A 27,010-nucleotide genomic window follows, 5' to 3' on the forward strand; every position below is an offset into this window, starting at 1 on the left:
AGGCATGCTGTGGGGATTCTTGCTCCCCAGTGGTGGGCTCCCCAGAGTGTCTGTTTTTCACCCTTCTCTGCATCACCTGCTTCCTCCCTGCCCTGGACAGCACTGGTTTGTTTCTCTCCCAAACTGCGTCTTGGCTCTTCTTACCTTCTCTGATGGGACCTCTTCTCTACCTAGCGAGGAATCTGTTCTGCCAGTCTTGAGGTCGTTCGCTGGGTTATTGACGTTGATGGGACTGTTTCTAGTTGTATCTGTGGGATGAGGTGAGCCAATGGGATGCCATCTTTCCAGCCAGCCTGAGTGTCTGTCCTTGTGCCGGTTCCATACTGTTCTGATGACTGCAACTTGGTAGTTCAACTTGAGATCTGGGATTGGGTACGTCCAGCTTTGTTCTTCCTCTTCAAGATTGCTTTGGGTATTCTGGGTGTTTTATGATTCCTTATGAATTTTAGGATGATTTGTTCTTGCTCTGAGAAAAATGCTTTTGGTATTTTGATAGGGATTGCATTGACTCTGTGGATTGCTTTGTAGCATAGACTTGTAACAATATGTGTTCTTCCAGTCCATGAACATGCTAGATCCTTCCATTTATGTCATCTTCCGTTTCCTCCATCAGCATTTCATAGTTTCCAGAGCACAAGTCTTTTGCCTTTTCAGTTATATGTTCCTGGGTATTTTATTCTTTTTGATGCAATTGTATATGAAACTGTTTTCTTAATTTCTTTCTGCCACTTTTTTATTGCTGTATAGAAACAGCCGATTTCTTTAAATTTTACTGAATTCATTTATTCTAGTAGTTTTTTTGGTGGAGTCTGGCGTTTTCTGTGTTTAGTATCAGGTCATCTACAAATAGTGAAGCCTTTCTTCTTCCTCACCAATTTAGATGCCTTTTTATTTCTTGTCTGATGGCTATAGCTAGGACTGTCAGTACTGTGCTGAACAGAAGTGGTGAGAGTGGACATCCCAGTCTCATTCTTGATCTTAGAGCAAAAGCTCTCAGGTTTTCACCATTGTGTATGGTGTCGGCTTTTGCTTTGCCTTATGTGGCCTTTGTTATGTCCAGGTATGTTCCCTCTAATCCCACTTTGTTGAGAGTTTTTATCATGAACAGATGCTGAGTTTTGCAAATGCTTTTTCTGCATTTTTTGGCAAATGATTGTTTTAATGTTACTGCTGAGTGTGGTTTGCTGATGACAATTTGTTGACGATTTTTGCATCTTTGTTTATCAGGGCTATAGGCCTGTCATTTTCTTCTTCTGTAGCGTCTTTGGTTTTGGTATCAGGGTAATGCTGACCTTGTAGGATGTGTTTGGAGTACTTTGAGGAACTTAGGTGTTAAACTCTTTAAATGTTGGGTAGAATTCCCCTGAGAAGCCATCTGGTACCTTGATTTTTGTTTGTTGAGAATACAAAAACAGTCACCTGAATGTGTGGATATTTTGTTTTATGATGGATTCTTATGATGCTTGCTCCTTTTGTTTCTCATTTGTTTGCATTTGCTTCAGGGCATTTGTAGTCTGCGTATGCCCTGGTAGACTGTCAGGAATGTGGTAGAACCTAGCCAGATTTACCATGGGGGTTGGACTGTCGTATCTATGAAGAGCCTCTCTGTCGTGCTGTGTGCCATTAGGGACATGGGGCATAGGTTTGGCGCTTGACCTGCCATTGCTCTGTTACTCCAAGTCACTTGGTATAAAGTTTATACTGTACTCCGGTGTTCCTTCCTTCCTGTAGTATTAAAAACAGATGAGTAGTGTGTGTGTGTTGAAATGAATGAGAAAAGCACATTAAATCTTCTAACATTTTTATAGTAGGTGGACATCTAACTTGTCCTCATTTTTAAAAAATGACGAATGCAGAATTTAGTTCAAAATCTTTAAGAAGTTAATACTCTGAAGAAGATTAAAGATTACATTGTTTTATTGCTATTTTTGCCTTAGAATAAAGTCAGAGATTTATAATGTTAAAACACGTACAAAGAAAATGTCGAATGTCGGTATGTTTCGAGTCTACACGTGGTACCCGTAACAGGAAGCGCCCCAACGGTGAGAACCCCAGCATGCGTGAGTGACAGTTACTGCGCAGTGGCCAGGGTGCCCCGTGCCTCCTGCGCTTTCTCCAGGACCGCCTTTGAGGCCGCTTTGTCATCACCGCCCAGAACAGGCGGGAACCTCGTGGCGCAGAGCACCGTGCTGCAGGCTGGTCAGCGCGCCGGGCTCCACTGACCCCATATTTCAATTTAGCCTTTGTTTCTGTGCCCGTTGCAGAACAACCCGCACAAGCTGACTTTGTCGATGACGCCCGATGACAAGTACCCTGAGAAACAAGCACAGATGGAGACAGAAAAACTCAAGGAAAAGGTCGACTCTCTTTCCCCGAAAGACAAGCAGCAGATCTATGAAAAAGGTCAGATGTTTGATTTTGTTCTAACTCCCTCGCCTTCTCCCGAGCCCAGCGAACTTTGTAAAATGAATGGATAGTTGGAAGCAAGTATCCTTTCAACTAACAAATATTTATTAGGCACCAACAAAGGTCAGTGTTGGATGTGATGGCTTCATCCCCAGTAGGACTGCCCTTACTCTCAGGAGACTGATCCTGCAGTTCAGTAGGAAGGGCAGGAGTCCTAGGAAAGAAGCACACTGATCACCCCGATCGACCCCGTCCGGGTCCCTGGTTCTAGTCACCTGGGCAGGCATGGTCTCTGGAAGATGGCGCTGCTTCTGATCTGTCGTCAGGCCAGCGGTAGCCTCCTGCTGCACTGCAGGGCCTGCACGCCCACCTCATGCGTCTCCCCATGGAGGCATTCTCTCATCTCCCATCACCACAACAAGAGATTTTTTTTTAAGATTTTATTTATCTGAGAGATTGAGAGAACACGAGCTGGGGGAGAGGCGGAGGGAAAAGCAGGCTCCCCCCTGAGCAGGGAGCCTGACTCGGGGCTAAGTCTCTGGACCCTCGGATCATGGCCTGAGCCAAAGGCAGACGAGTACTGGACTGAACACCCCAGGCTCCTACAACAAGAGATTCTGAGAGCGAGACAGACCACGTTCAGCGTAACTTTATGACAGTTTATTGTTGTCAGTGTTCTGTGTTATCATTAGTTGTTCTCTTGCTGTGCAGAATTTATAAGTTGAGCTTGATTATAAGTAAGTACGTATAGGGTCAGGTCCTATCCACGGTTTCAGGCGTTCTCTGGGGTGTTGGGAACTTGCTCCCCACAGATAAGGGGGGACTACTGTAGCTTCGTAAGTTTATTCATTTTACAAATTGTATAAGTACTTGCTGTTTGCCGGGGCTGTAATAAGCCACTAAAATATATGTTATGTTTGATCTGTCATTAATTGCCAAGTGAGCACTGCATACGGTGTGATTTTGCATTCAGAAGGGGCAGATCTTGGTGAAGGATGAAGGCCTTGTGCTGGTCATGAGGCCCTGCTTGGGTCCCGGGGGTGTAGGCGCGGGTGAAGACCGAGTCCGTTATATAATTCCTCACTGTCTAAACACACACTGTTAGGCGCAGTGGTCTGTTCCAGAGGATGTGCCCAGGAGAAACGAAAGTGCATGTCCACACACACTTGCAAGAACCCACATTTCCATCAACATGGTATATCCGTACTGTGAACCACCACTCAGCCACAGAGAGGAGCAAAATACCGATGCACTCACATTGATGAATCTCAGAAGCACTGTGCTAAGTGAAATGAGCACAAAAATACCTGCTCTGTGAGTCCGTTTATATGAAACTGTAGAAATGGTAAAACTATACTAACAGAAGGCAAGTGAGGGCAGGGGATTGCCTGCAGGGAGCCAGGAGGGAACCTTCTGGAGGATGGAAATGTTCTGTGTCACTATGTGATGATTACATTATTTTTTGCATTTGTCAGAACTCATTGAGTTATATCCTTAGAACTATGCGTTTTGTCATATGTAAATTCTGTATTAACAAAATGTACCAAAAGAGGTATACAAGACCCACGGTACCTGCCCCACCAGAGTGGTAGTTGGCCAGAGCTACATGAAGGATTTGTCAGGTTTGTCAGGAGGTAAAGTTGGCTTTCTTTTTCTTTTTCTTTTTCTTTTTAAAGATTTTATTTATTTATTTGAGAGAGAGCATGAGAGAGAAGAAGGTCAGAGGGAGAAGCAGACTCCCCGTGGAGCCGGGAGCCCAATGTGGGACTCGATCGAGGACTCCAGGATTATGACCTGAGCCGAGGGCAGTTGCTTAACCAACTGAGCCCCACCAGGCGCCCTAGAGTTGGCTTTAGATAGGAAGTAAGTAATGCTAAGTTCCAGCTGATTTCATCCAGTCGAGGCAGAGTTAATTCCAGCGTGTAACCTCTTACTCTCTGTCTCCCAAGTTCCTGTCTGCATACAGCTGTTGTAAGCTCTTCCTACATTCAGTAGCTCATCATGAGTAACGTGATCACAGAATGATCACTTCTGTTATGGGAGTGCCAGTTGGCAAGTCCCATCTTCCTTTTTTATTATTTGTTTGTTTGTTTTAAAGATTTTATTTATTTATTTGACAGAGATCACAAGTAGGCAGAGAGGCAGGCAGAGAGGGAGGTGGAAGCAGGCTCCCTGCTGAGCAGAGAGCCCGATGCGGGGCTCGATCCCAGGACCCTGGGATCATGACCTGAGCCCGAAGGCAGAGGCTTTAACCCACTGAGCCACCCAGATGCCCCATCCATCTTCCCTTTTTAAGTTGAGATACTGATTGCTTGCCAAAAGGCTAAGATCAACTGTAGTGTCTGTTCTGATGTGTTTAACATCTGGTGCGCTCTCTCGGAGCACGGTCTCCGAAGTGGACTGAAGTCAGCGAGTACAGGTTATCAGTGGTGCATTATGTGAGCTTCAAGTGTGTAGCAGCACGAATGGACAGTTTGTGCAGAGTGCAGTGATCACAACAGACCACGCTGACCTCTGTCACCAGCCAGTTTATTTTTCTTGTGCTGGAACTCATGAGATCTACTCTCTCAGCCACTTTCAAATATGTAGCACGGCACTATTACCCGGAGTCACCGACGCTGTGCGTTGCATGCCATGACTTACATAAGTTTGTACCTTTTGACCCCCTTCACCCATTCCTCCCACCCCAGCCACCAGCCTCTGGTACACACCAATCTGTTGTTCATGTCTAAGAGCCTGGTGTTTGGTTTTTTGGGTGCCACAAATGCATGAGATCGTACAGTGTTTATCTTTCTCCATCTGACTCATTGCACTTAGCTTAATGCCCTCTGTATTGCCATAAATGGCAAGATTTCATTCCTTTTCTTCGGCTGAATAATAATCCGTTGTGTGTACACCACGTCTTTGACCGTCAGTGGACACTTAGGGTGTTCCCACATCTTAGCTTCTGTGAGCAGCTCCGTAATGAACATGGAGGCACAGATACCTTTGCAAGTTAGAGTTTTTGTTTTCTTTGAATAAATACCCAGGGGCAGAATTGCTAGGTCATGTAGTAGTTCTGTGTATGATTTTTATTGGAGGATCCTCCTTACTGTTTCCCAGAGCCGCTGCACCAGTTTGCATTCCACCAGAGTGCACGAGGTTCCCCTTTCTCTGCATCCTTCAACGCTATTTCTTGTCTTTTTGACTTAAGCCGTTCCGACGGGTATGACGTGGTATCCCATCATGGTTTTGATTTGCATTTCCCTCTTGATGAGTGACGTGGGGCACTTTTTCATATTCTTGTTGGCCCTCTGAGTGTCTTCTCTAGGAAAGTGACTATTCAAGTCCTATGCCCATTTTTAATCAGAGTATTTCGGCTTTTTCTTGGTGTTTAGTTATTATATAGGTCCGTTTGTATCTTCAGATATCAGCCGCTTATCAGATGTGGCCTGCCAGGATCTTCTCCCATTCTGTAGATGGCCTTTCATTTTGTTGATGGTTCCCTTTGCTGTGCAGAAGCTTTTAGTTTGATGTAGTCCCGTGTGTTTTCCATTTTTGATAAAGCCCTTTATAGCACAGAATGTAATTCCAGGCCTGAGCAACAGATTGTACATTCCCTGGGTCGTCAGATTCTTGGCCTGGCCATGAAGGTGTGTGTGGTTCCAAGAAAACCCATGTGCTCCGGTCCACACTCACATGTGAGTGGATGGAGGCCCGTGTTACATAAACGTGTGTTTATTTTACAGATCACCACAGAGTTCCGTTAGGTAGGAGACCGTGCTGGTGCATTTCAGGGGTATTTCAGGTCAGTCTCAGTTGTGGACTTCTGGGAGCAGTCTGTGAATCTGTAGCTAACCACCAATGACAGCAGTGGCACTTGGAAGTCAATTTACGGAGAACTTTAAACAAGCCTTCAGTTTGGGGTATTGCTGTGTAACTGGCCCAGTGCTGTTGCAAAGGGTTATAGCCCCTGCCATTGGGAGCTTGTTACCTGGCGGAGGAGAAGCTGCTGGAGATTGCCCTGCTGACCCAGGGGTGTAGGGAGAGGAGTGGCAGGGGTCAAGGTCAGGGGACTGCACAGGAGGATGGGTTGACCCTGGAGCTGCTCTTGGAACTGGATGCGGGGAGAGGCAGGAGGCAGGCTTCTCAGATCCCGCACACAGACCCAGGAGGTGTCCAGGGGCAGAGGGCAGCCAATAGTTGAGGGCGGGCCTGGGAAGTCTCTGGAAATTCTCAGAGAGCCCACTCCATGTGCCTCCCAGAGCTAGTGCTGTGGGCCAGCAACCCCCCACCCCGGGAGTGGGGGAGCGGAGGGAAGGTGGCCAGCCGCAGTCCCTGTGCCTGTGCAGGGCTGCCCTGAGGGTCCCCCAAGGGGACAGGTGCTGGGGACCTCAGGGAGGCAGACATGGAGGCGAGTTCAGCCCAGCTCCTCAGACTGCCACGGGGAATAGAGCTGCCATCCGTTTGTTTGACGGAACTCTCATCTGGCGTCATCCCTCGGGCACCGTTCAGTGCTGTCGTCGGGCGCAAGGGCTGAACATTTGGGGTTCCCTCCCTGATGGGCTGGGTGGTTCTGTGACTCCAGGAAGGAGGGGTCTCTCCCCTCTTCTTACCAGGTGGGTGAGGGCCCCGGCCCAGAAAAGCTGTGCTTGAGCATTTCTAGGATTTGGGAAATTTATGTGATGACACAAGCATGGAGAGATTAGTGCGGATGAAGTAAGAATAGAGAAGTGTGAAAGTCACTAACCTTCAGTCCAGCAAGAAATGTGTTGAAAACCCTGAAAACAGTGGACTCCGTGTAAAATGCAGGGTGGAGGGGAAGCTTCTTGAGCAAACTACCCCCTCCAACCGAGCAAAGTAGTTCTTGCATGGCGTGAAGAGGAGAGAGCGGGCTTCGGGGCTCTGGAAGGGCTTGCTGGGGACAGCGGGGCTGCGAAACCACGGTGGGCGCGCCTGGGGCGGCCGCCCACGCTGGTCCTCTGGTGCTGTTGTGAGCAGGTTCAGTGGCGGAGGCGCACCTCTCCGCGGCTGGGGTGTCCCGCACACTCACCACCCGACCTGTCTCCAGGCTTAGAGTTACAGACCCAGCAGAGCCAGCCGCAGGACGCCTCTTGTCTGCCAGCCCTGAGGGTGTCGGACATCGAGCCCACCATGCCGCTCACCGAGCTGGAGGTGGCCCTGGCAGGTCAGTCTGGGGGCGCCGTGTCTGTAGGAGAGGGCACCGCGTGCGAGTGTTTTCTGGGAAGCGTCTCACCACCCTCTTCGTGGGCTCACTACCCCCATGGCGTCTGAGTGGGTTTCCTGTGCTGGGACCAAGGACTTCCCTGCCCAGAGACCTTGGCGCTTCCTTGGCGGGGGCGCTCCCAGGACGCTGTGGTGTCCTGCTTCCAAGGTCGCGGGAGGATCCGGCTCCGGTGGGGGCTTACCTGAGTGCAGCCATGGGGCAAGCTGTGCCCGGGGAGTCCAGACCTCCCGCCGCACTCCAAGGCCGTCTTGCTTCCCCTTTCGCAGGCTCCTTCATTCACCAGGGCTGGTGCATGGGGGCACACGCACGGATGAGGTCTTCGTCTCTGGATGAGGCCTCTGGAAAATGGGCTTAGCGTCCCGCTTGTGTTTTAGTCTCGCCCAGTCTTGGTTTAACAGTGAAGGTCATTGAGTGTTGATGAAGAGAGCAAGTGAGGGTGAGTGACGGGTTGTGAGTCCGTGCCAGCTCCCTCTGCCCGGTGTACGGCGCCGCGTGGTGCCAGAAGGACCGGAGCATGCAGCATGTGCCCCAGAGGGACTCGGGATGCCGGATGATCATCAGATCTGAGGTGGGGGCAAGGGCAGGATTTGAAATGGGAGAGAGGAGCGTGGGGTGTCGCAGGTGGGAGCTCTCAGTCCCGTGACAGCATGGAGGGCTGCATGGAGGGGGTGTAGAGATGGGGAGAGGCGGGCTCTGCCAGCTCAAGCGCCAGGGCGGCCTCAGAGCCCAGAGAATGCTGCTCCTGTTCCCGCCCCGCCAAAGGCGTGGGTTATTTTAGTACTGAAGGTTGTTTCAGTGTTTACCAGTGATGGGTAGTTAGTCTTTGCTGATGTAATGTTTAAACACTCTTTAAAAGCAGCAGCATTTTAAAAACCCTGAACGATGATTTCATGATTCAGAAGTCAGCTGCCTTGTGCTTCCGCAGCTGGCCAGACCCCTGTGCAGTTCTGCGCACAGCCCACCAACGGCCTGGTGTACTTTCGTGCCTTCGTCAGCCTCCATACCCTCCCTGAGGCGCTCAGGCCCTACGTCCCGCTCTTCTGCAGCGTGCTCACCAAGTAAGTAAGACACAGGGCGCCTGGGTGGCTCAGTGGGTTAAGCCTCTGCCTTCCGCTCAGGTCATGATCTCGGAGTCCTGGGATCGAGCCCCGCATCAGGCTCTCTGCTCAGCGGGGAGCCTGCTTCCCCCCCGCCATCCCCGCCTGCCTCTCTGCCTACTTGTGATCTCTGTCTGTCAAATAAATAAATACAATCTTTTAAAAAAAAAAAAGGACACATATTTTGGGGTCGGGGTGTCTTTGCATATTTTGGCCGTGCGTTTTTCTCCATATGTAGTTGTTTTAGTGCCTCAACAATCATTTTTTAGCATATCATTTTAATTCTAAAAACCCATCGTGTTATTAAAGTGTATAAGTAAAATTTGTACGATATTTGTTGAGAATTTTTCCTATAAAAACCATATTTTTGTTTTAAAATGTAGGACTTTATTTATAAGCCTAGCGTATAAGGTGATACAGATACATCTATCTCAACATATTAGTTTCTTATAAAATTGTGACAGTGCTGGTTTTTCATCAGAAAATGTTAATTGACTCTGACACGTAGTCAATTGAGAGGCCGTGTCGTGTGCCCTACTCTGAGCTAACTGAAACCCCACTTTACTCCCACAAAGCTGGTGTCCAGGTCGATGTAAGAACACGGGCGGGTCATGCGGCCGCAACCCGCCGTTCCTCTGCTGAGTGTCGGTGGCTGACGGTGCCGGGCTGAGTGGCAGGCAGGCAGAGCGCTGGGGTTTCCCTTTCCATGTGCTGGGACGGTGAAGGGGATGGCAAGGGGACAGTGAGGGGAAGGAGCCTTTTAGGGAGTAGGCCGGCCGCCCCCTAGGCCACGCGCATAGCCTTCCCAGTGAGGAGCCAGAGGACATGGGTCCTGTGTACCCTGGCAGGTGTCAGGGGAAGACCGCTTGGACCTTTTCCATGTTCTCTGCCCTCCAGGGCTCCCCTTGCTGGCCCTTCTGCGGCACAGCCGTTTCGGGGCGACCTCATGAGCGTCGCAGTGGCCTGAGTTACACTGGGAAAAGCATCACCCACCTGAGATGACTTCTGCTTTTCGTAAAAGCTCTAAAAGATCTCCTTTGTGAGCATGAACATTTGGGCAGATGCCCTCTGTGCCAGGACCTTTTAGAGCAGAGACAAGCCCAGGGCGCGCTAGGAGGCCCGGCAGGCTTGGGCCCGCAGGAGCAGAGCTCAGTGTTCTGTTGTTTGCGCCGGGCAGCGGCCGCCTCTGCACACACGGCCGGGGCACTGCTCGGTGACCTCCCAAACGTGTCGGCGTCTGCCTGGAGCATTGCACGACCGTGCTCCGTAGTGTTGTGCGGGGGTGGAGGCTGCGGCAGCTCGCGGTGACCGGGGATGCGCCGAGACCACGCCGGCAGTTGGGGAACCCTCCTTTGCTGTTGACAGGCTGGGCTGTGGCCTCCTGGACTACAGGGAGCAGGCGCAGCTGATGGAGCTGAAAACGGGGGGGATGGCCGCGTCGCCCCACGTGCTGCCCGACGAGGCGCATCTGGACACGTACGAGCAGGTAGTGCGGTGCTTCCGCATCCCAGCGCTCCGGAGCGCGTCTCCACCTCTTTTCCCTCTGAAATAATTTTTTCTTTTGTTTCTTTCATGATTCAGGGTGTGCTTTTTTCATCTTTTTGCCTCGAGAGGAACCTGCCCGACATGATGCATCTGTGGAGTGAGATATTCAGCAGGTAACCGCTCACAGAGCCCTCGTCCTGGGGCTGGGTCAGAGGGCCACGCCTGAGAGCGGTTGGTTTCTGAGCTTGATTTTGGTTGTAACCCCTGAGCGTATGTACATCATCTGACGACTTACGTCTAATTAATTCTCCCGAGTATTGAAAAGGGCGTGGGTGGGTCTCCAGAACTGAGCACGGTTTTCTTTTCCCACAGCCCGTGCTTTGAGGAAGAGGAGCACTTCAGGGTGCTGGTGAAGATGTCCGCTCAGGAGCTCGCCAACGGGGTCCCCGACTCGGGCCATCTCTACGCGTCCCTCAGGGCGAGCAGGACCCTGACGCCCGTGGGGGACCTGCAGGAGACCTTCAGTGGGATGGATCAGGTGACGAGCTGCGTCTTCCAGAGTTGGTGACAGACTGTTTCTATCTCAGAAAAGCGAACTCTGACTGGCCCCACTGATGGGGAAAGAGTCTGTTCTTTCATCCTCCTCTCCCAGCCCTCCCCGCCCCCCCCTACCCCCCCCCCAGGCAGCTGCATCCCACACCCAGCCCGGCCAGATTCCCGAGTCCAGGCTGTCTGGTTTCCAGACCGGGAAAGCGCACCTGCGGTCACCCCCTGCCTGCGGATCCGTCTCTAGATCTCGGTTTCTCTGGCTCAGGTGAGGCTGATGAAGAGGATTGCAGAAATGACAGACGTCAGACCCGTTCTGAGAAAGCTCCCACAGATCCAGGAACACGTGCTACACCGTGACAACATGAGGTACCCCCCCCAATGCCCCGGGCTGTTTCTGCACAGACATCATCTCATTCTTCCCGTGTCCCTGGGTGTAGTTTTTACGGTCTTCTCACTTGAAGCTGTAGTTGCACACAGTTTAGTTCAGAGAGAGCATTTGGGGCAGGTCATAGAATTCATTCTAGTCCTCAGATGTTCTTGTCCTCAAGAAGTCCTTTTTTTTTTTTCCCCAGAAGTCATTTTTTATGGGAGAAAAGGTTTAATAAACATGGAAGGTGGGAAAGCAAGCTAATTTAATCCTAGACCTGCTAAGTTGATTTCTTACACGTGTCCAGTTATGTTGGTTCCAGAAGTAAACTGCAAGACAGGTAAGGCTAGCTTGCTTAAGAACAGAGTAAAAGTGCAGTTTCTCGTGAGAACAGTTCCATGATGATAAGAGGAGCACGTCTGACACCATCGGTGTGAACAGAACTTTCAGTGACGGACGGCGCATTCTTGGGTCTCACCAAAGGACACGGGTTTAGATTACTTGTAGTACCTTGTCGAGACCCCCACCATCTTCCCGGGCTGGTTTTCAGGAATCCGCGACCCTCTGGGATGGCAGCACTGGCTTTCACTGCCTGGGCCGCCACCCGCCCTCACCCATGGTGTCCTGGGCAACGAAACCACTCGGACCCTCTGTTTCCTTCTCCATAAAACACTGTTGCGTGGACTTACGCGAGGAATAAACGAGCTTCTAAAGCAGTTGGTGTAGTGCGTGGAATGTAGTTCGCATTGATACGACGGTACTTGCTATTAGACGAAATTCAGGAGTGAGGGCAGTGTCAGGAAGAAACACCACACTGTCCGCAGTCTGTACCGTCAAGTAGCTTGCACGTGACGGCGGCGTTTGTGACTGTGGCCGGCGGAGGACTTACGTACGGGCGTGTTCGGGAGAGCACAGGAATTCTTTGGCAACTTAAACTCCACTTGAACGACCAGTTCACATCTTCAAATTGTTGATTTCTCTTCTAGACAGTAACGTAGGTTTTCTGCCTTCAAATAACATAAGTCGCAGGCACGGTTGGCAGATTGTGTTCTGTGTCTCCACGGGCTGAGCGTCCGAAGCATGCTGCTGGCGGCCCGACGGGCCCCGGCTCTGGCCTGGACCCGCGGGCAAAGCCTTTTTGTAACTTGGAAGCGCTGTGGAGACGGCTGTATTGTTTGCTACTGTTTGTTTTTAATTCTTTTGAACATGATTTGATTCAAAATGGGTGTTGTAGTCCCTTCTTTGTATTATTCATGCAGAATACCAAATTAGTAAAACTTTCATTTCTCTAAGGGTTTCCTCCACATTTGTGGTGTTTTGCACAGGTGCTCTGTGAACGCTACACCTCAGCAGATGTCTCTGGCAGAAAAAGCAGTAGAAAAGTTCATTAGAAACCTCGGTCGGAGTAAACCGGAACGGGAGCCGGTGTGCCCGTACGTGCTTGAGGTGAGTGCCGCGGGCGTGGGTCCCCGTGGGTCCAATGCCCCTGATGCCCCCATGGCACGTGAGGAACCAGAGCCTGGCAGGGGGCGGTAGCTTTTGCCCTGTTTTAGTTCGGCCAGGTGAGAAATGAATCCACACCCTTCATCCCATTTCCCTCGTTGTCACTGCAACCTTGGCACTGGACATTGTCCTGCCGGGGAGGAAAGGCCGGTTTGAGATCCGCTGTGCTAGCATGAGAACAGGCCAAACCTGACCCAGGAAAGCCGGGACCGGAACGCCCCAGCACATGGCCGTTCTCTAGGTCGCACCTAGTACGGGCTGCCTGGTTCCGTGACCGTACAGAGCGGGTTTCATGGAGCTCACCGGAACACGCCAGAACATTCTCAGGGAGAAGGTGGGCAGTCCATAGGTGGGGCAGAGACCATTCCTGCTCTCTCCTCCGCGATGTTCATGTGCCGGTGACCCCATCGGGCGGACCAGGCCCGTCTTCCCGGTGAGCAGCGCCCCGGCGAGGTGGCCTGCTGCTGCTTCTCCCTGCCCGTCTGCCAGTCCGCACAGAAATCCCACTTGTTTCAAACAGGGTTGCTGGAAACACACAAGCACGTATGCCCCAGCACTTGTAAGAATTCTTTGGCCGTGAGTTTTCTAGACCATTCCTTAGCTGTGTAAGGTGTATTTGGGATTTTTCTCATCTCTCTTGGGAACGTTTTATTTTCAGAAACCTGCACCCAGTGGATCCAGTGGGAGCGCCCACGTTAGCGGCCCCCAGGTCATACGGAAGCTGATCACAGTGAGTGGACACAGCCCCTGTCCCCTTAGGAAGAGCAGCTTCCCATCTTTGCCCTGTCTGGGATGGGGTGGCCGGTGCCACGGGGGCTTCTCCCCTGCAGGGGTGCAGCAGGCCCTGGGCCTCTCTGGGGCCCTTGTGTTGCCTGTGTCATCCTCGCCCTGTCCGCCTTTACTCAGGCACGGCAGGCTGCCGCGTTGGTGGGGTCACCATCATCAGGGCATCCTGTGCCCTTCTCCCTGCTTGGCTTTAATGGTGACGGTTTTTGGTTTGGTTCATCAGACAGTGTTGATTTAACATATTTCTGGGGAAAAACGCAAAGGTGAGGTCAGTCACTTATGGATGGAAACCATGTAGGAGGAAATCTTTCTAATTGAGGAACTACATTTCGAAGCCCTGAGTTAGGGTTTTGGAGTGTTTTTTGGTAAAGCAACCGCTTGTGTGGACTGACCTGACGGACACGATTGCCAGTGCCTTGCCCTTAGCCGTGAGCACATGGCGGGGGTGGCGGGGGGAGCCAACACGGCCTGCCTGTCGTCCTCAGGATCCCACCTTCAGGCCGCGCCAGATGAAGACGCACTTCCTGCTCCCGTTCCCAGTGAACTACGTGGGCAAATGCATCAGGACTGCCCCCTACGCAGACCCAGACCACGCCAGGTGCGGGGCCAGGGGAGGGCAGAGATGGCTGGTGCGCACACAGGGCCCCGGCACACGAGGCTGGTTCTGGGTTCCATGGGAAGTGTGTTTCCATGAGGGAAGTAGAATCATGGGCTGGTGTCCAGCTGTGTGGCCAGTTGCTTTCCGTGTTTCTGGGAAACAAACGTGTTTTCTACACGGAGCCCCACAGACCAGAGATATGTACTGTATTAAACAGACTCAAAGCACAACAGGTTATGAGAAGTACCCTGGGTCGTATCGATTTCTTTCCCCCTTTCTTTGTATTTTATAATTTTCCAGCAATGACCTTATGTTCCTTGTGTAGTACAGAATGTTCACAACCGGGGCGGGTAAGCCTCCCGGGCCCTGCTGGCGAGGGGGAGCCCGTCCGCACGCGTCTGGCACTGCGAACCCATGCTGTGAGCGGCTCCCCTCCCCCATCTTCCAGGGACACCACCTCTCCCCGCAGCCCTGGTTTGAAAATTCATCTCCCGTTTTCCTCCTTGTAGTTGTCCTCCCCCATCAGGAAAGGGGAGACTGTAGTGTTCCGTGCTCTGTCTTGTTTTCACCTAATCCAGGACAGCGAATACGAGTACATCACATGGGGCACTTCCCTGCCGGGCCTACGGTTTTTAACTTGTGTTTTTTAATCATTCATTTCAGCCTTAAGATCCTTGCACGGGTGATGACGGCCAAATTCCTGCACACAGAAATCCGAGAGAAGGGCGGTGCTTATGGTGGCGGCGCCAGACTCGGCCGCGACGGCGTGTTCACACTGTACTCCTACCGGTGAGTGCGAGCGCGCGTCTCCCAGCTCCGCTCAGCGCCGCGGGCCGCTGTCTGACGCGTGGGGACCAGCCTCTGAAGAAGAGTTTGCCCTTGTTTCTCGCTTCTGCGGCGCATCAGCACACCCAGCGGCGGTGCCTAACGGGAAACTTTCCTGGCTTGCGGAGGACAGCAGCGCCGCCGTGGCCTCCTCGGTGTCTGCTGCCAGGACGCGGGCTGCTGCGCACGGAGCCGGGAGCAAGGGCATCCGAGCTCTCTGGCCCCTTTGGGGGGAGTGTGGGGCGTTCGTCTGTCCCGGGTGTGTCTTAAGGAAGTGTGTCCGTGAGTCGTCTTCCCTGTGCACCTGGTCTGTGTTTGATGATCTGGTGGGGAGCAGGCCAGCATGTGTCTCTTCGGTCTCCTAGGGATCCACGTTCCGCAGAGACGCTGCAGTCTTTCTCGAAGGCTATGGACTGGGCTAAGGCTGGGAGGTTCACGGAGCAGGACATTGACGAAGCAAAGCTTTCCGTTTTCTCCGCCGTGGATGCCCCCGTGGCTCCTTCGGACAGAGGTATGTGCCGTAAACCACGCGCTGCACCCGATGTGAGGTGTCGCCATGGTTCCCCTCGCCCGTCCGCCCCTGTGGCGCGCAGACCTCCCCCTAGAGCTGCAGCTTCTCGTTGGCCGCTCGCAGAGGGTGGCATCCTGTCATCCCAGAGCTTGAGCCATCCGAGTTCCTGACTTGGCCTCCACCCCGAGGGGAGAGGCTTGGTGGGCATGTGGAGGTCAACAGTGGGACCTCCAATGGAAGTGTGTCCCGCGGGTACCCTTAGAACAGGGTCCGCGCCCCGGGCCGCTGCCCTGAGTGACTGTGCTCATGGTCAGGGCTGGACCACTTCCTGTGCGGCCTCTCGGATGAGATGAAGCAGGTGCACCGGGGGCAGCTCTTCGCCGTCCGCCATGAGGATCTCGTCAATGTGAGCAACAAGTACGTCCCGAACCCGGGGCCGGGTGTCGAGAGCCCTCCCGCGGCAGCCCCAGGCTCCTCCTGCGGGAAGCAGCCCTGACAGGTCTCCGCCTGCTTCCCAGGTACCTTGACACTGGGAAGAGCACGCATGGGTTGGCTCTGCTGGGACCAGAGAACACAGAAATCGCTAAGGACCCGTCGTGGGTGACCGGCGAGTAGTTCTGACCCGGGAGTCTGACTGCTCAGGTGAACCTGCAGGCCTGTGGGGCTCCTCAGCACGAAGCCTGAGCTGCTCTCGTTTGAAAGGAGAGAAACGTTACTGTTCGCCCCATATTTTGCTCATACCTGGTTCTTATGTGGCCGGCCAGCCCAAGCTGCTCTGTCTCGGAAGAGACGACCTCGAAGAACTTGAAATAATCACGTATTAAATGCCAGAGTCGCACAGACTATAACTAAAGTTGACATAAATGCCATTTATCTTATTAATTCTGGAGCATTTATTTCAAAAACTTAGAAATAAAAGACCACTCTGACCTGACCTGCTTGTGCCTTCGTCATTATTTTAAGTGACATTTTGCTAGAGTAGTTCTCAAGGCCTTTATTAAAAAATAAGTGAACAAAGGCCCCTGAGGTCCCTTGATTTGTGAAGCCAGTGTGGTCGCAGTCTGGAACAGATGCGCGGCCTGGCGGATTAAAAGTGCATTAAGCTTCTCCCACGGGTTTACAGGACGGAGCTTCTGTCATCCTACGTATCTCCCACAGAAAGCACAGTCCGTGCTGGTGCTTCCTTGGCCGCGCCGCCCGGCTCCCGAGCAGACTTGGTGGGGGCCCTCCAGCTCTCGGACCTCTCAGACGATGGAAGAGGCAGAAACGCCGCTCGCTGAGCACAGGCTCAGGTGAGCGAGTGCCCTTCCTCGGCGAAGCCGGGCTGTGCCCCGGCCCCTGGCTGGGCCCCTCCCAGCGGACACCACGCGGGAAACCACCGGTTTCTGTTTATAATTCTACAGCCGGCATCGCATTAGGAGGAGTTGGGTCACCTCACCTGGGGTCCTGGGGTCCCGGTCCAGGGCCGACTCCGCACACTTGCCAAGTCACGCTCTGTGGATGAGAGCGGAGCTTCTGTCCCTGCACCGGGCCTGGTTCACGGACGCAGAAAGAACACTTCATGGCGGCCCGCGGAGCCTGAGGATTTGAACCCCTACCCACAGAGACAAGCACCACGGTTGGAGGTTGAGCTCATGTTTAATTCTACTGGCTACACACGCTGGGAAGCAGGACACGGAGTACGAGACGCAGCAGACCGCTCGTGCTGGAGTCTCAGGGTCCCGTGGGGAGGCAGGACACAGGACGGGGGCTCTGTGAATGGTATTCGCGTCAACAATACTCGCATCGGAGGGCCGACAAATAACTTAAGTGTTACAAAAACGGGCGGGAAACGAAGTCCAAAGCGGTGCTTGCTAGCCGGGTGGGGCGGGTCCGGTCCGGGTCCGGCGGCGTCTAGATGGCAGCGGGCTCCTCGTGGCCTCGGGGGTGCACGGGCTCCAGCTGGTTGGAGTCGGAGACCTCGTAGCTGGCCTTGTACTTGGCCAGGATCTTCATGAGCGGCCGCAGCTTCAGCCACCACTGCTCCTTGGGGATCCTGTGCCTGCGGACGGCAGGAAGGGGTTGTCAGGGCAGCCTGGCCCCGGGGGATGGTTGTCATGGGGTCGGGGCTGGAGCAGCTCCGCAGGATCTGCTCATTTTCCTAAGTGGCATGAGCCCGTTCTATAGACGTCTAGAAATCTGCCCTGTTTCTCAAAGGCTTGTGTTTTCCGAGTTGTGATGACAGGTTAGTGCCCCTAAGTCTGGCAGCGGCAGCGTCCCCCCGCCCTGTCCTGCACACCTTCCCGGCCCGGACGTGTGCACCCGCAAGGGCTGATTTACTCACTCGAAGTCCGTGTCCTTCCTCAGCTGTGTCACAGGCTGGAAAAGAAGGTTTCTTTTGCTTATTCCCAGCACGCAAATGGAATCCTCACTCGTAAACCTTTTTCCTGTGAAAGAGAAAAAGTGATGTCAGAACCAATTCTCAGTCTTGTTGAGGACAGGAGGAGAGGTGAGGGCGAAAAGGAGGTTTGCCGACAGCGGGGAGCAGGATCCTGGGAGGCAGAGATGAACTCGGATGGCTTGGCAGGAGGCAAGGAGCCCCAGGCGCTCTGGGGTCTGCGGGCGAGGTAGGGAACGAGCCCAGGTGACTGACCGCTGCATGATCCTGCTTTCTCAGGGGCTGCTGGCTCTGGCCCGCCGAGCCCCGCAGGGCTGGAGCGGGGAGGGCAGAGATGGAGGCGCCTGGGTCACCACGCAGCCCATCATGCCACACACACCCCAAGGGGGGCCAGGGACACACATTGAGCGCTTCACCCCCCGAGCTAAGGGAGGAGGCGCGCGCTTCTCGTGGCGAGGCAGGGGCTTGATGAACACCGGCGGCAGCACTGGCCTCCCCCGCGGAAGAGCCGGCTTCGGGGAGCCAGCGGCAGGAGCCCCGGCTCGGGAGTGCACAGACGGCGAGGCCGCAAGGTCCGGAGAGGCGCGTCCTCGGGGACGTGGGAAAAGACCCCAAAGTAGAAATGGAATCAAAGCCAGAGTCTCTTCTCTGAAGACTAAAATTATGTTGGCTCTATTGGCCTCGCTGTTTTTTAAGTCAAAGTCTGGAAATCAAACTGACAGACACGGATCTGGTCAGGCTGCTCCGGAAAACGGGGCTGAGGCCCGGTGTCCGCAGTAATGGGTGGAAGCACCACGTGCACAGAAAGTTCTAGAAACAGAACCTACAAACCCGGTCACAGAGCAGCTCTGCTCTTTCTGTTAACTTAGGGAATTCCAGTCAACTCTGCCCACAAGGTGAGCAGGAGGCTTGATGGTATCCACGGGGAACCCTACCCCCCCACACCTAGACTCCGTGCAAAGCCAGAGCGAGCTCGCGCCCCGCACCCGACAGGGACAGGACGCGTCGGGAAGTCACCGGGGCAGGAGGCCATCACGGGAGACCGTCCAGGAGCCCGTGCCCGGGGCGGGCAGCGCACCGCAGGAAGCAAGGCCGGCCTCACACCGGCTCCTTGGGGCCAGCAGGCCACACGTGCCTCCATCTGTGCAAAGGTGCATACAGGTACCCCACTTTGTCCCAAGACCTGCACCGGGACCTCTCTGTACAGACAGGACACCCAAAGAGGATTTTAGCTTTTACAAAAAGCGAAAAGCGCAAACCTCAGAAGTGGCGCCACCCAGCGCCTTCCCTGGGAACTGCCCGCGGCATCTGCACATCCAGCCGCCTGGGCTGTGCCTGTGCGCGTCCTGCTGTACCCTGAGTGATTTCGTGCCTCCCTTAGCAACGCCTGTGTCCTGAGTGACCTGGGGCGGCCTGGGAATGCTCAGGAACTTCTGTATAAACTGCTTCTTTATGCCACTATGACTTACAAAACAGTTTTCTAAGATGGCAGAGGAAACCCAGAACACGCGCTCACGGTCAGAGGACTGCATGGCGACACGGCATCATGACCGCAGACCCACGGCACTCGCGAGCTGCAGAAAGCCCTCAGACAGTTGCCGATCGTGCTCAAGGGGGCCGAACGCATCCCCATTCCCATCAGGGCCGCGGCCTGCACAGGAGCTCTCCTCACTCCGCTCCTCAGGACTGCCCTAGAGCGACACACACACCCCCATGGACACGAAAAACGAACAGACTGGCAAATAACTACGGGAATTCCGAGTGTGTAGGAAGTTGTGGATCGCAAACTTTACAAAAGTTGTATTTCTGTATGCCAACAGTGAGTTTAAAACAATACCATTTACAGTAACAGTTTTTAAAATGTTGAGTCAGGAATAAAATTAGAAAAGATACCGCAAGATCTTCATACCTTCACAAGAGATAAAGAAAGGCCTAAGTATATGGAGATAGTGTTCGTGAACTATAAAATATTTTTAAAATCTCAAATCCTCCACCATATAATTTACTGATTAAATATAATTCCCTCAAAACATCCAACAGTTTTTGGTGGACTGTGACAGTCTGATTCCATTTCCGTGACAGCACAAAGAGCCAAGGATAGTGGAAACCAAAAGATGTCCGGGGTAGTGGGGCCTCACTTTTCCTGCTATCAGAAATCACCTATAGGGGCGCCTGGGGGTTCATGGGTTAAGCATCTGCCTTCAGCTCAGGTCATGATCCCAGCATCCTGGGATCGAGTCCCGCATCGGGCTCTCTGCTCGGCGGGGAGCCTGCTTCCCCCTCTCTCTCTGCCTGCCTCTCTGCCTACGTGTGATCTCTCTCTGTCAAATAAATAAAATCTTGAAGAAAAAGAAATCGTCTAGAAAGCTGGCGTACCGGTGAGGACCAATAACTGAATGCCAGACCGCACACCCACTAACCCAGAGACGGTCCCGCCAGTGTCCCAGCTACCCGGTCTCTGACGGAGATTAGAGACGACGCAATGAATGGCACGTGAGTGAGTGCCCACATGAAGTCAGACCTCAGACTTCACATCACAAAGAAGGGAATGTAAAAACGTTTCAGTGAAGAGCTCAAACCGTCAAGGAGAAGGCAAACGGTCTACCTAAAGACTGAGGAGCGATGCTTGCACAAAACGACAAACCCCACAGGATAGCCCTGTCTGCAACATGGCCTGGGCAGAATATGAAATGGAATTTTCTAGAACACAGAGTAGAACAACTTTCTGTAAAGTCATTGAAACATTTTTAAATCTATACAATGATACAAAAGCAAAAATTACGTGTCAATAAGGGAAATATTACTAAGCAATAGGAAAGTAGGCAAAAAAGCGCACAGAACCAGCGGGAGCCTAAGGAAGCATGAGGGAAGCTGACCTCCCTCCTCGCGTAGGAAACTTCACCTCAAAGCCACAGGAAACTGCCCACATCACAGCGACAGCCCGCCAGGGATGGGTCACGTGTCACCTGGGCAGGAGGAAGGAGACCGCACACCCCCTGGGTTACCCTGTGGTTGGGGACACCGGGATGCAGGCCAAAGGTCAGGAACACCTGCCAGGTGTGCATCAGAGACCAACGCCCCAGCAAAGGGACATGCACACTGCCGGCCTCCATCCCCATAAGCCACAGGAGCCTGCGAAGGTGTCCCCGAAGTGGCAGGACCACGGAAAGCAGAATGATTCTACAGTTCTCAGGTCTGGTGGGGAGGGAGGGCCGTGTGCCGGAGAGAACATGCTAGATTCGGGAGGAGCAAACCGTCCAGACACCTGCCAGTTCCCGGTTTTCGCTGAAAAGAAGGGTCATGAAGAGTCCCTAAGTCCTCGGTGTCCTAAGTCAAGGCCAGGTGAGAGCGTGCTGTGTGGCCAAACACGAGGGCAGGTCACACCTAGGGTCCTGTTGGGGGAGCCCCGTGTATGGGAGGCGTCCTTGACGTAAGGAGCATGGCGCTGAGGTACCTGAGTGCCCCCCACCTCCATGGAGCAGGAACCAAGCCCTGCCTTTGAGGAATCACGGCCAACGACAGCCTTGAAGGTCCCAGAGCACCTGCAGAGCGAGGCCCCGTGCGGCTCGAGGCCGAGCACGTGCAGAGCAGCAGGCACCTGCCCCTGGAGCGCCGGCCGCCCCCAGCCATGGCACCTACCTTTGCCCGGAGCCTCCTTCAGTTTCGTGCTGATCCACTGCATGGCCCTGGCGGAGATTTTGGTCCCGAAGTTTCTATCGAACGGCGAAGGCGCCCCACCCTGTGGACGGCCAGAGGTACGGGAGAAGTTACGGACACAGGACGGCGGCCTGGCTGCATTTCAAAATGCACTGAAAGGTGCGAGGGCTTACGAAGTTCACCTCCTACTCTGACGAGAGTCACACCCTGTAAGTGGGGGCTCAGGAGTCTGTGTTTTTGTTCTTGCACGTTTTTACCTGCTTGTAGGTAGCTGGGACCTGCGGCCAGAGCTCCGCCCCCGAGGCCAGCTTCCCCGCGCTCACCCCCACCCCACACGGGGCTGCGCAGCTCCCGGCTTCGTTCTTTTCAAATCTCCTGTCGGGATGTCTTATTTTGGGGTAGGGAGCAGGTCACAGTTTCCATTAAGAATATGACCAACCCCGAGGGCTTTCACAAAAGTACACGCACACCGTTTCGTCACATAAGCAGGGGACCGACCGGCCCTCTGGAATGGACGCGTGGGTAAGTTAAGACCCTAAGATGGTGGGGGGAGGGGGAGTAGTGTTGGGACCAGGACAGGCAGGCCATCTGGCGACTGCGGCCCCTACCCCACGCCCACCTCCAGCAAAGCACACCCCAAGGTTCCTTCCAGACCGCTCCGATTCTGTGCAGACCTCAAGCATCATGTGTCTGATGTGTAAATAGTTACTAAGAGCCAATAGTGAATGAAGTACTTGGTCACCAGAAGAACACCGAAGGCCTCCCATCTACCCCTGCGCAGAATTTCTATGGCTGGCAGAACGTGGTGGGACTTCTTAACGGAACTGTAAGGTGGTGAAGTAAATGCCAAGATGTCTGAAATCTCTCCTGAACACATTTTTTCCCCCATCACAGCTAAAATAAGGCATCCGTCTACACCAAGCCTCCTGGACAGCGGCCTGCTTCGCATCACGCGGGCCCCAGGCCCACCTGCTGCATGTGGCCCAGCACGTTCTTCCTGCAGTCGAACACGCCCTTGCCCTCCTCGGAGTACAGCTGGTAGATGAAGTCCGTGGTGTAGTTCTCGCTGCAGCTCTCGTTCCTACAACAAGAGGACACGTGGGCTCAGGGCTCTGGTGGGGCCCCATGCCCGTCCCACACTGCACGCATCTTGTAGAAATGCCAGTGGCCACCCGAATGTTTATAGCAGCAATGTGCACAACAGCCAAACTATGGAAAGAACCGAGATGTCCATCAACAGATGAATGGATAAAGAAGATGTGGTGTGTATATATATAAATTCCATTTCATATTTCATATATATATATACACACACCACATCTTCTTTATCCATTCATCTGTTGATGGACATCTCGGTGTGTGTGTGTATATATATATACACACACACAAACACACACACACACAATGGAATACTATGCAGCCATCAAAAGAAATGAAATCTTGCCATTTGTGACGACGTGGATGGAACTAGAGGGTATCATGCTTAGCGAAATAAGTCAATCAGCGAAAGACAATTATCATATGATCTCCCTGATATGAGGAAATGGAGATGCAACGTGGGGGTTTTGGGAGATAGGAGAAGAATAAATGAAACAAGATGGTATCGGGAGGGAGAGAAACCATTAAGAGACTCTTAATGTCACAAAACAAACTGAGGGTGCCCGGTGGGGGGGAGGGAGAGGGTGGTTGGGGTTACAGACACTGGGGAGGGCATGTGCTATGGTGAGTGCTGTGAAATGTGTAAACCTGGCGATTTACAAACCTGTACCCCTGGGGATAAAAATACATTTTATGTTTATAAAACAATTTAAAAATTAATTAGAAAAGAAATGCCAGTGTCTTAAAGAAATGACTTGGTGACACCTTAGGGGGAAAAAAAAAAAACTACAAAGCAAAAGTGCATTTTCAGATGTGCCCTTTAGTTACACGAATGCGTGTGGTTCTGAAGTCAGCATGTAGCCGCCCCTCCTGCATGTCTCCAGTGGTGAGCGACGACCCCCCCGGAGTACTTCAACCCCGTGGCCAGGTCGTCTGGGGAGCTGGGGCTCAGTGACCGAGGACGAGTGTCCGTACCTGAGCACGAGTCCCCTCTGAATGGTGGTCTTCATTTTCTCCGTCAGGTGCTCCACATTGGACTAGGAAAGAGCGTTCAGTTAGCCCAGCACCCGCCACCACACGACCCCAGGGTCGCACGCAGCAGCGGGCGCGGGAGAGCACAGCAGCAGGGCGAGGACCAGCCGGGGTGCCAGTGGAGCAGGAGAGACCAGCACCTGCGGGCAGGCAGCGCGCTCGGCCCGGAGGGCAGCTGCTCAGCTGGGCACAGATGCTGTCCGGGGCCCCAGCGCCCCTGCAGCATGCATGGGCGGAATAAATAGCTTTCCCTCGTCAATCGCGAATTCACGTCCTCTGTGTACCAAACCTGCGTGTACCAGCGCCCCTTGCTCCTGTGCCTGACGATGTCTTCTCCCTGGGAGGACAAACTAGCACACCTGAATTTGTGCATAATCTCCTGACTGCCTAAGCAGGAGCTGGGGGCCTGGAGAAGCTTTTCTAGCCTTGCACTTGTGTACAAAGTTTGTACAGAAAGGGATTCTGGATCCTGAGCACAGAAAACGTGCACGGGAAGGAGGTATGTGCGTGTGAGCAAATCTGTCCTCGCAGTGGCTGCCCGTGTGCTGGGGCAGAGACGCGCACACTGAGCCCTGCCTTCTGGTGGTTTCTGAAGGACAGATGGTCAGATCCACGGTGTGAAGAAATTCCCAGGTTAAGTCTGATAACGAGTAAAAATCATCAAGCGGGTCTCTGCTTGATTCGTGGGATCCAGAAACAAAGACTTTAAGGTTCCTGTGCTCACTTCTGCAGCACAAATGCAGTTTCATCTGTATTTTCGTGCGAGTTGTGTCTTCCTAAGGCCTGTCCTTGGCCAGTGCCCGCCTTGTCCTGCCCCAAGGAGGTGCGCAGCCCAACTCCCCTGCACTTGCCACTCGCCCCCGATAAAGCTGGGACCCGAGGGAACCTTGGCTGATTCGTAAAGCGCATCTCAACCTTAGGATCCCCAGGTGAATCCTGATGTCAGTTGTGGTCCCAGGTGCAGGTGACACGTTAATGCTGGGGAAGGGGGTTCTGTTCTGACAACTGTCCCACCTTGGCGGGGGTATTGCTGGGTGTGGGGCAGGCGTGCAGGGGACCTCTGTCCTTACCCTGAAACTGCTCTAAAAAATACATTCTGTTAATTTTTTTTTAAAAATCTCTAAAGGAAGCATGCAATCAGAAAGCAGGTTCTATTTTGTTCTTAGTGCCTTAAGCCCGCCATCCCGGTCCCGCCAGCCCAGCAAGCACCATGCACTCCCCCGTCATACCCAGCCTTTGCAGCAGGGAGGCCTCGGCACTCCAGGGAGCATGTGCTCCCGTGGCCCTCCCGCACGGACACCCACAAGGACATGGGTCTCAACTGGAAGCTGGGCGTCCGCTCACACCCCTCGACCCAGTGAGGGTCCCTTAAAGCGTGTAGAATTCGGTGTCCTGTCAACCCCGTCACGCTTCCCTTGGAGACAACCACCAAGCGTGTGACCGGACAACAGCACCGACAACCGAGTCACCCAGGGGCCCCACAGTAGGGACGTACCTGCAGGTCTCGGATGTCGAACGGCTCCTCAAAAATGTAGGCGGCATCGGCTCCAGCGGCGAGCCCCCCCATGTTGGCCAGGTAGCCGCAGTAGCCCCCCATGGTCTCGATGATGAACACGCGGCGCTTGGTCCCGCTGGCCGACTGTTTGATGCGGTCACACGTCTGGCCACAGAGGAGGACACAGGTCATTCCACCGTGGGGGCGGCCAGGGCTGGGACACGGGGACAGAGACTGCGGTCCCCGGTGCCCCCGGCCCTTGCGGCTGTGCTCACCATCCCTGTATCCTGACATGCCCACCGGGGGGCTGGGCCAGCTCGCTGGAGCTGCCCGTGTGGCCTTGCGGGCTGTGGGCCCCGTCTGGTGGATGGGCTTCTTCTGAAAGGCTCCCTGTGACATCTGGGTCCTGCTCCTCCTCAGTCTAACCCCAAACACGACACCCCGCGAGGGCAGCTCTCTGGATCTGGACAGGGGCTCCTGGACAGAGGCCCCCAGGAATCTTCCAGACGCTCAGACAGCGGGCCTCCTAAGGAAACGCCTGCCACGGGTCAGCCTTGGGACACAAGCTCAGGGCTGACACAGCACACACCTGTCCACTGCCTTCCCGCGGCCTCACCAGCGCAGACCCCGTGCACGCTCCCGGGACCACAGCGTCCCCACCTGACCCCGTCCCAGACAACCACTCTGATCCGGGTCTGCCGGCCCAGCCCCGAGATAAGGTCTAAGTACGCATCCAAGTCTCTCCCTGGAGGCCCACTGCTGGCACCAGCTGCAGCTCTGTCCTGCTCCCGGGAGAGAGGACCCGGGGACGGTGGCCGCCAGACGCACCAGCTCCTAATCCAGCAGCAGGGCCCCTTCGGTCACTAAACCAAGCAACGACAAAGCTTCAGTACAGAAGGCAGCCCTACTCCATGCTGGGGGCACAGGTCGGGGGACAGGGAGGAATCAGGAGCGTGGACGTCCCCACAGCGGCCCCGTTCACGGTGGGAGGGTCCCCTCCCAAACCCAGATGCCCTGCCGTGGCAGCCAGACCGTTCTCCCAGCAGTCCCCGGGCTACAGTCCCACTCGCCTCGAAACTTGGCGTTACAGTCCAGTGCGGCTAACGTCTCGTCACACGTGTTTTAAAAACAAATTGTGTGAAAACGTAAGAAGGCGCTCAGAACAGGGTGAAGACGAGAGCCCCGGACCTGGACTGGAGGACTCAGTCTTGCTGGGAGGTTAGCCCCCACCATGGGGATGTTCCTGAGAATTAGGTCAAGAACATGGCCCTTCCCTGGCCACCTGCCCTCCTCCTGTTGGGGGACCACGCCCCACAGCACTCCGTCACCATGGTACCGATGTCTGGTACCCACAGAGCAGACAGTGCCCAGGGCGGGGCCTGCCGGATCCCCAAGGACAGGAGCCCCTTTCTAGGAGCAGAGCCTCCCCCTGCACAACCAAGGGCATGTCCAAGCCACATGCCTGCTCTCCCCTGGAGCGTTCCCACTCCCAGGCCCCGAATCCCTGCACGCACGCCCTCCAGACTTGCGCGGAGCCCTCCTCACACACCACGGCGGGCTGGCTGTCCCCTGAGCGTGAGCACGAGCCTACTGGGCACAGCCCACGAGAGACTAGGGTGTCTTGCTTTGGGGGGTGTAAGAATGAACCTCACCCAGACAGCTCGAGGACCAGCCCCATCTCAGCTACGCCACGAGCTCCCACTGACTGACCACAGAAGGAACCCTCACTATGGCTTGCGCCTTCTGCAGCAGAAGGTGGGCTTCTGCTCTGGTGGGCTCCTCCTCTGCGCCCGCAGAAACCCCCTGCCCAAGTCCGCCTGATGGAGCCACAGGGCCTCTTACCTCCACCACAGCATTGAGGCCCGTGTCCGAGCCCAGGCTCACATCTGTGCCCGGGACATTGTTGCTAATGGTGGTCGGCAGGATGCAAATGGGAATGCAAAACTCCGGGTGGTGGTCCCGCGAGTCGGCGAGCAGAACAGCACTCTTGAAAGCCT

General features: G+C 54.1%; 2 protein-coding genes across 5 annotated transcripts in view; one reads left to right on the top strand and one right to left on the bottom strand.

Annotated features, from left to right (window-relative positions):
- The window catches only part of PITRM1 (pitrilysin metallopeptidase 1), a 40,007-nt gene extending 24,017 nt beyond the window's left edge, over nt 1-15,990 (top strand). For both annotated transcript variants that reach the window (XM_032881673.1, XM_032881674.1), the window contains 14 exons: nt 2,265-2,403; nt 7,457-7,573; nt 8,559-8,691; nt 10,096-10,216; nt 10,312-10,388; nt 10,588-10,753; nt 11,030-11,130; nt 12,457-12,577; nt 13,293-13,364; nt 13,906-14,018; nt 14,682-14,807; nt 15,209-15,354; nt 15,669-15,771; nt 15,873-15,990. In XM_032881673.1, the coding sequence (XP_032737564.1) occupies nt 2,265-2,403; nt 7,457-7,573; nt 8,559-8,691; nt 10,096-10,216; nt 10,312-10,388; nt 10,588-10,753; nt 11,030-11,130; nt 12,457-12,577; nt 13,293-13,364; nt 13,906-14,018; nt 14,682-14,807; nt 15,209-15,354; nt 15,669-15,771; nt 15,873-15,969 (1,632 nt within the window). In that variant the 3' untranslated portion in view covers nt 15,970-15,990. The remainder of the gene's footprint in view (nt 1-2,264; nt 2,404-7,456; nt 7,574-8,558; nt 8,692-10,095; nt 10,217-10,311; nt 10,389-10,587; nt 10,754-11,029; nt 11,131-12,456; nt 12,578-13,292; nt 13,365-13,905; nt 14,019-14,681; nt 14,808-15,208; nt 15,355-15,668; nt 15,772-15,872) is intronic.
- A 983-nt stretch (nt 15,991-16,973) lies between these two features.
- The window catches only part of PFKP (phosphofructokinase, platelet), a 49,973-nt gene continuing 39,936 nt past the window's right edge, over nt 16,974-27,010 (bottom strand). For 2 of the 3 annotated variants that reach the window (XM_032881676.1, XM_032881677.1), the window contains 7 exons: nt 26,856-27,008; nt 25,014-25,178; nt 23,462-23,523; nt 22,358-22,469; nt 21,371-21,470; nt 17,678-17,780; nt 16,974-17,395 (listed from right to left, as the gene is read on the bottom strand). In XM_032881676.1, the coding sequence (XP_032737567.1) occupies nt 17,248-17,395; nt 17,678-17,780; nt 21,371-21,470; nt 22,358-22,469; nt 23,462-23,523; nt 25,014-25,178; nt 26,856-27,008 (843 nt within the window). In that variant the 3' untranslated portion in view covers nt 16,974-17,247. The remainder of the gene's footprint in view (nt 17,396-17,677; nt 17,781-21,370; nt 21,471-22,357; nt 22,470-23,461; nt 23,524-25,013; nt 25,179-26,855; nt 27,009-27,010) is intronic. The other variant, XM_032881675.1, reaches the window with a different exon arrangement.

The sequence above is a fragment of the Lontra canadensis genome, unplaced genomic scaffold (assembly GCF_010015895.1).
Source record: "Lontra canadensis isolate GAN:19392208 unplaced genomic scaffold, GSC_riverotter_1.0 scaffold76, whole genome shotgun sequence".
NCBI classification, from domain to species: domain Eukaryota; kingdom Metazoa; phylum Chordata; class Mammalia; order Carnivora; family Mustelidae; genus Lontra; species Lontra canadensis.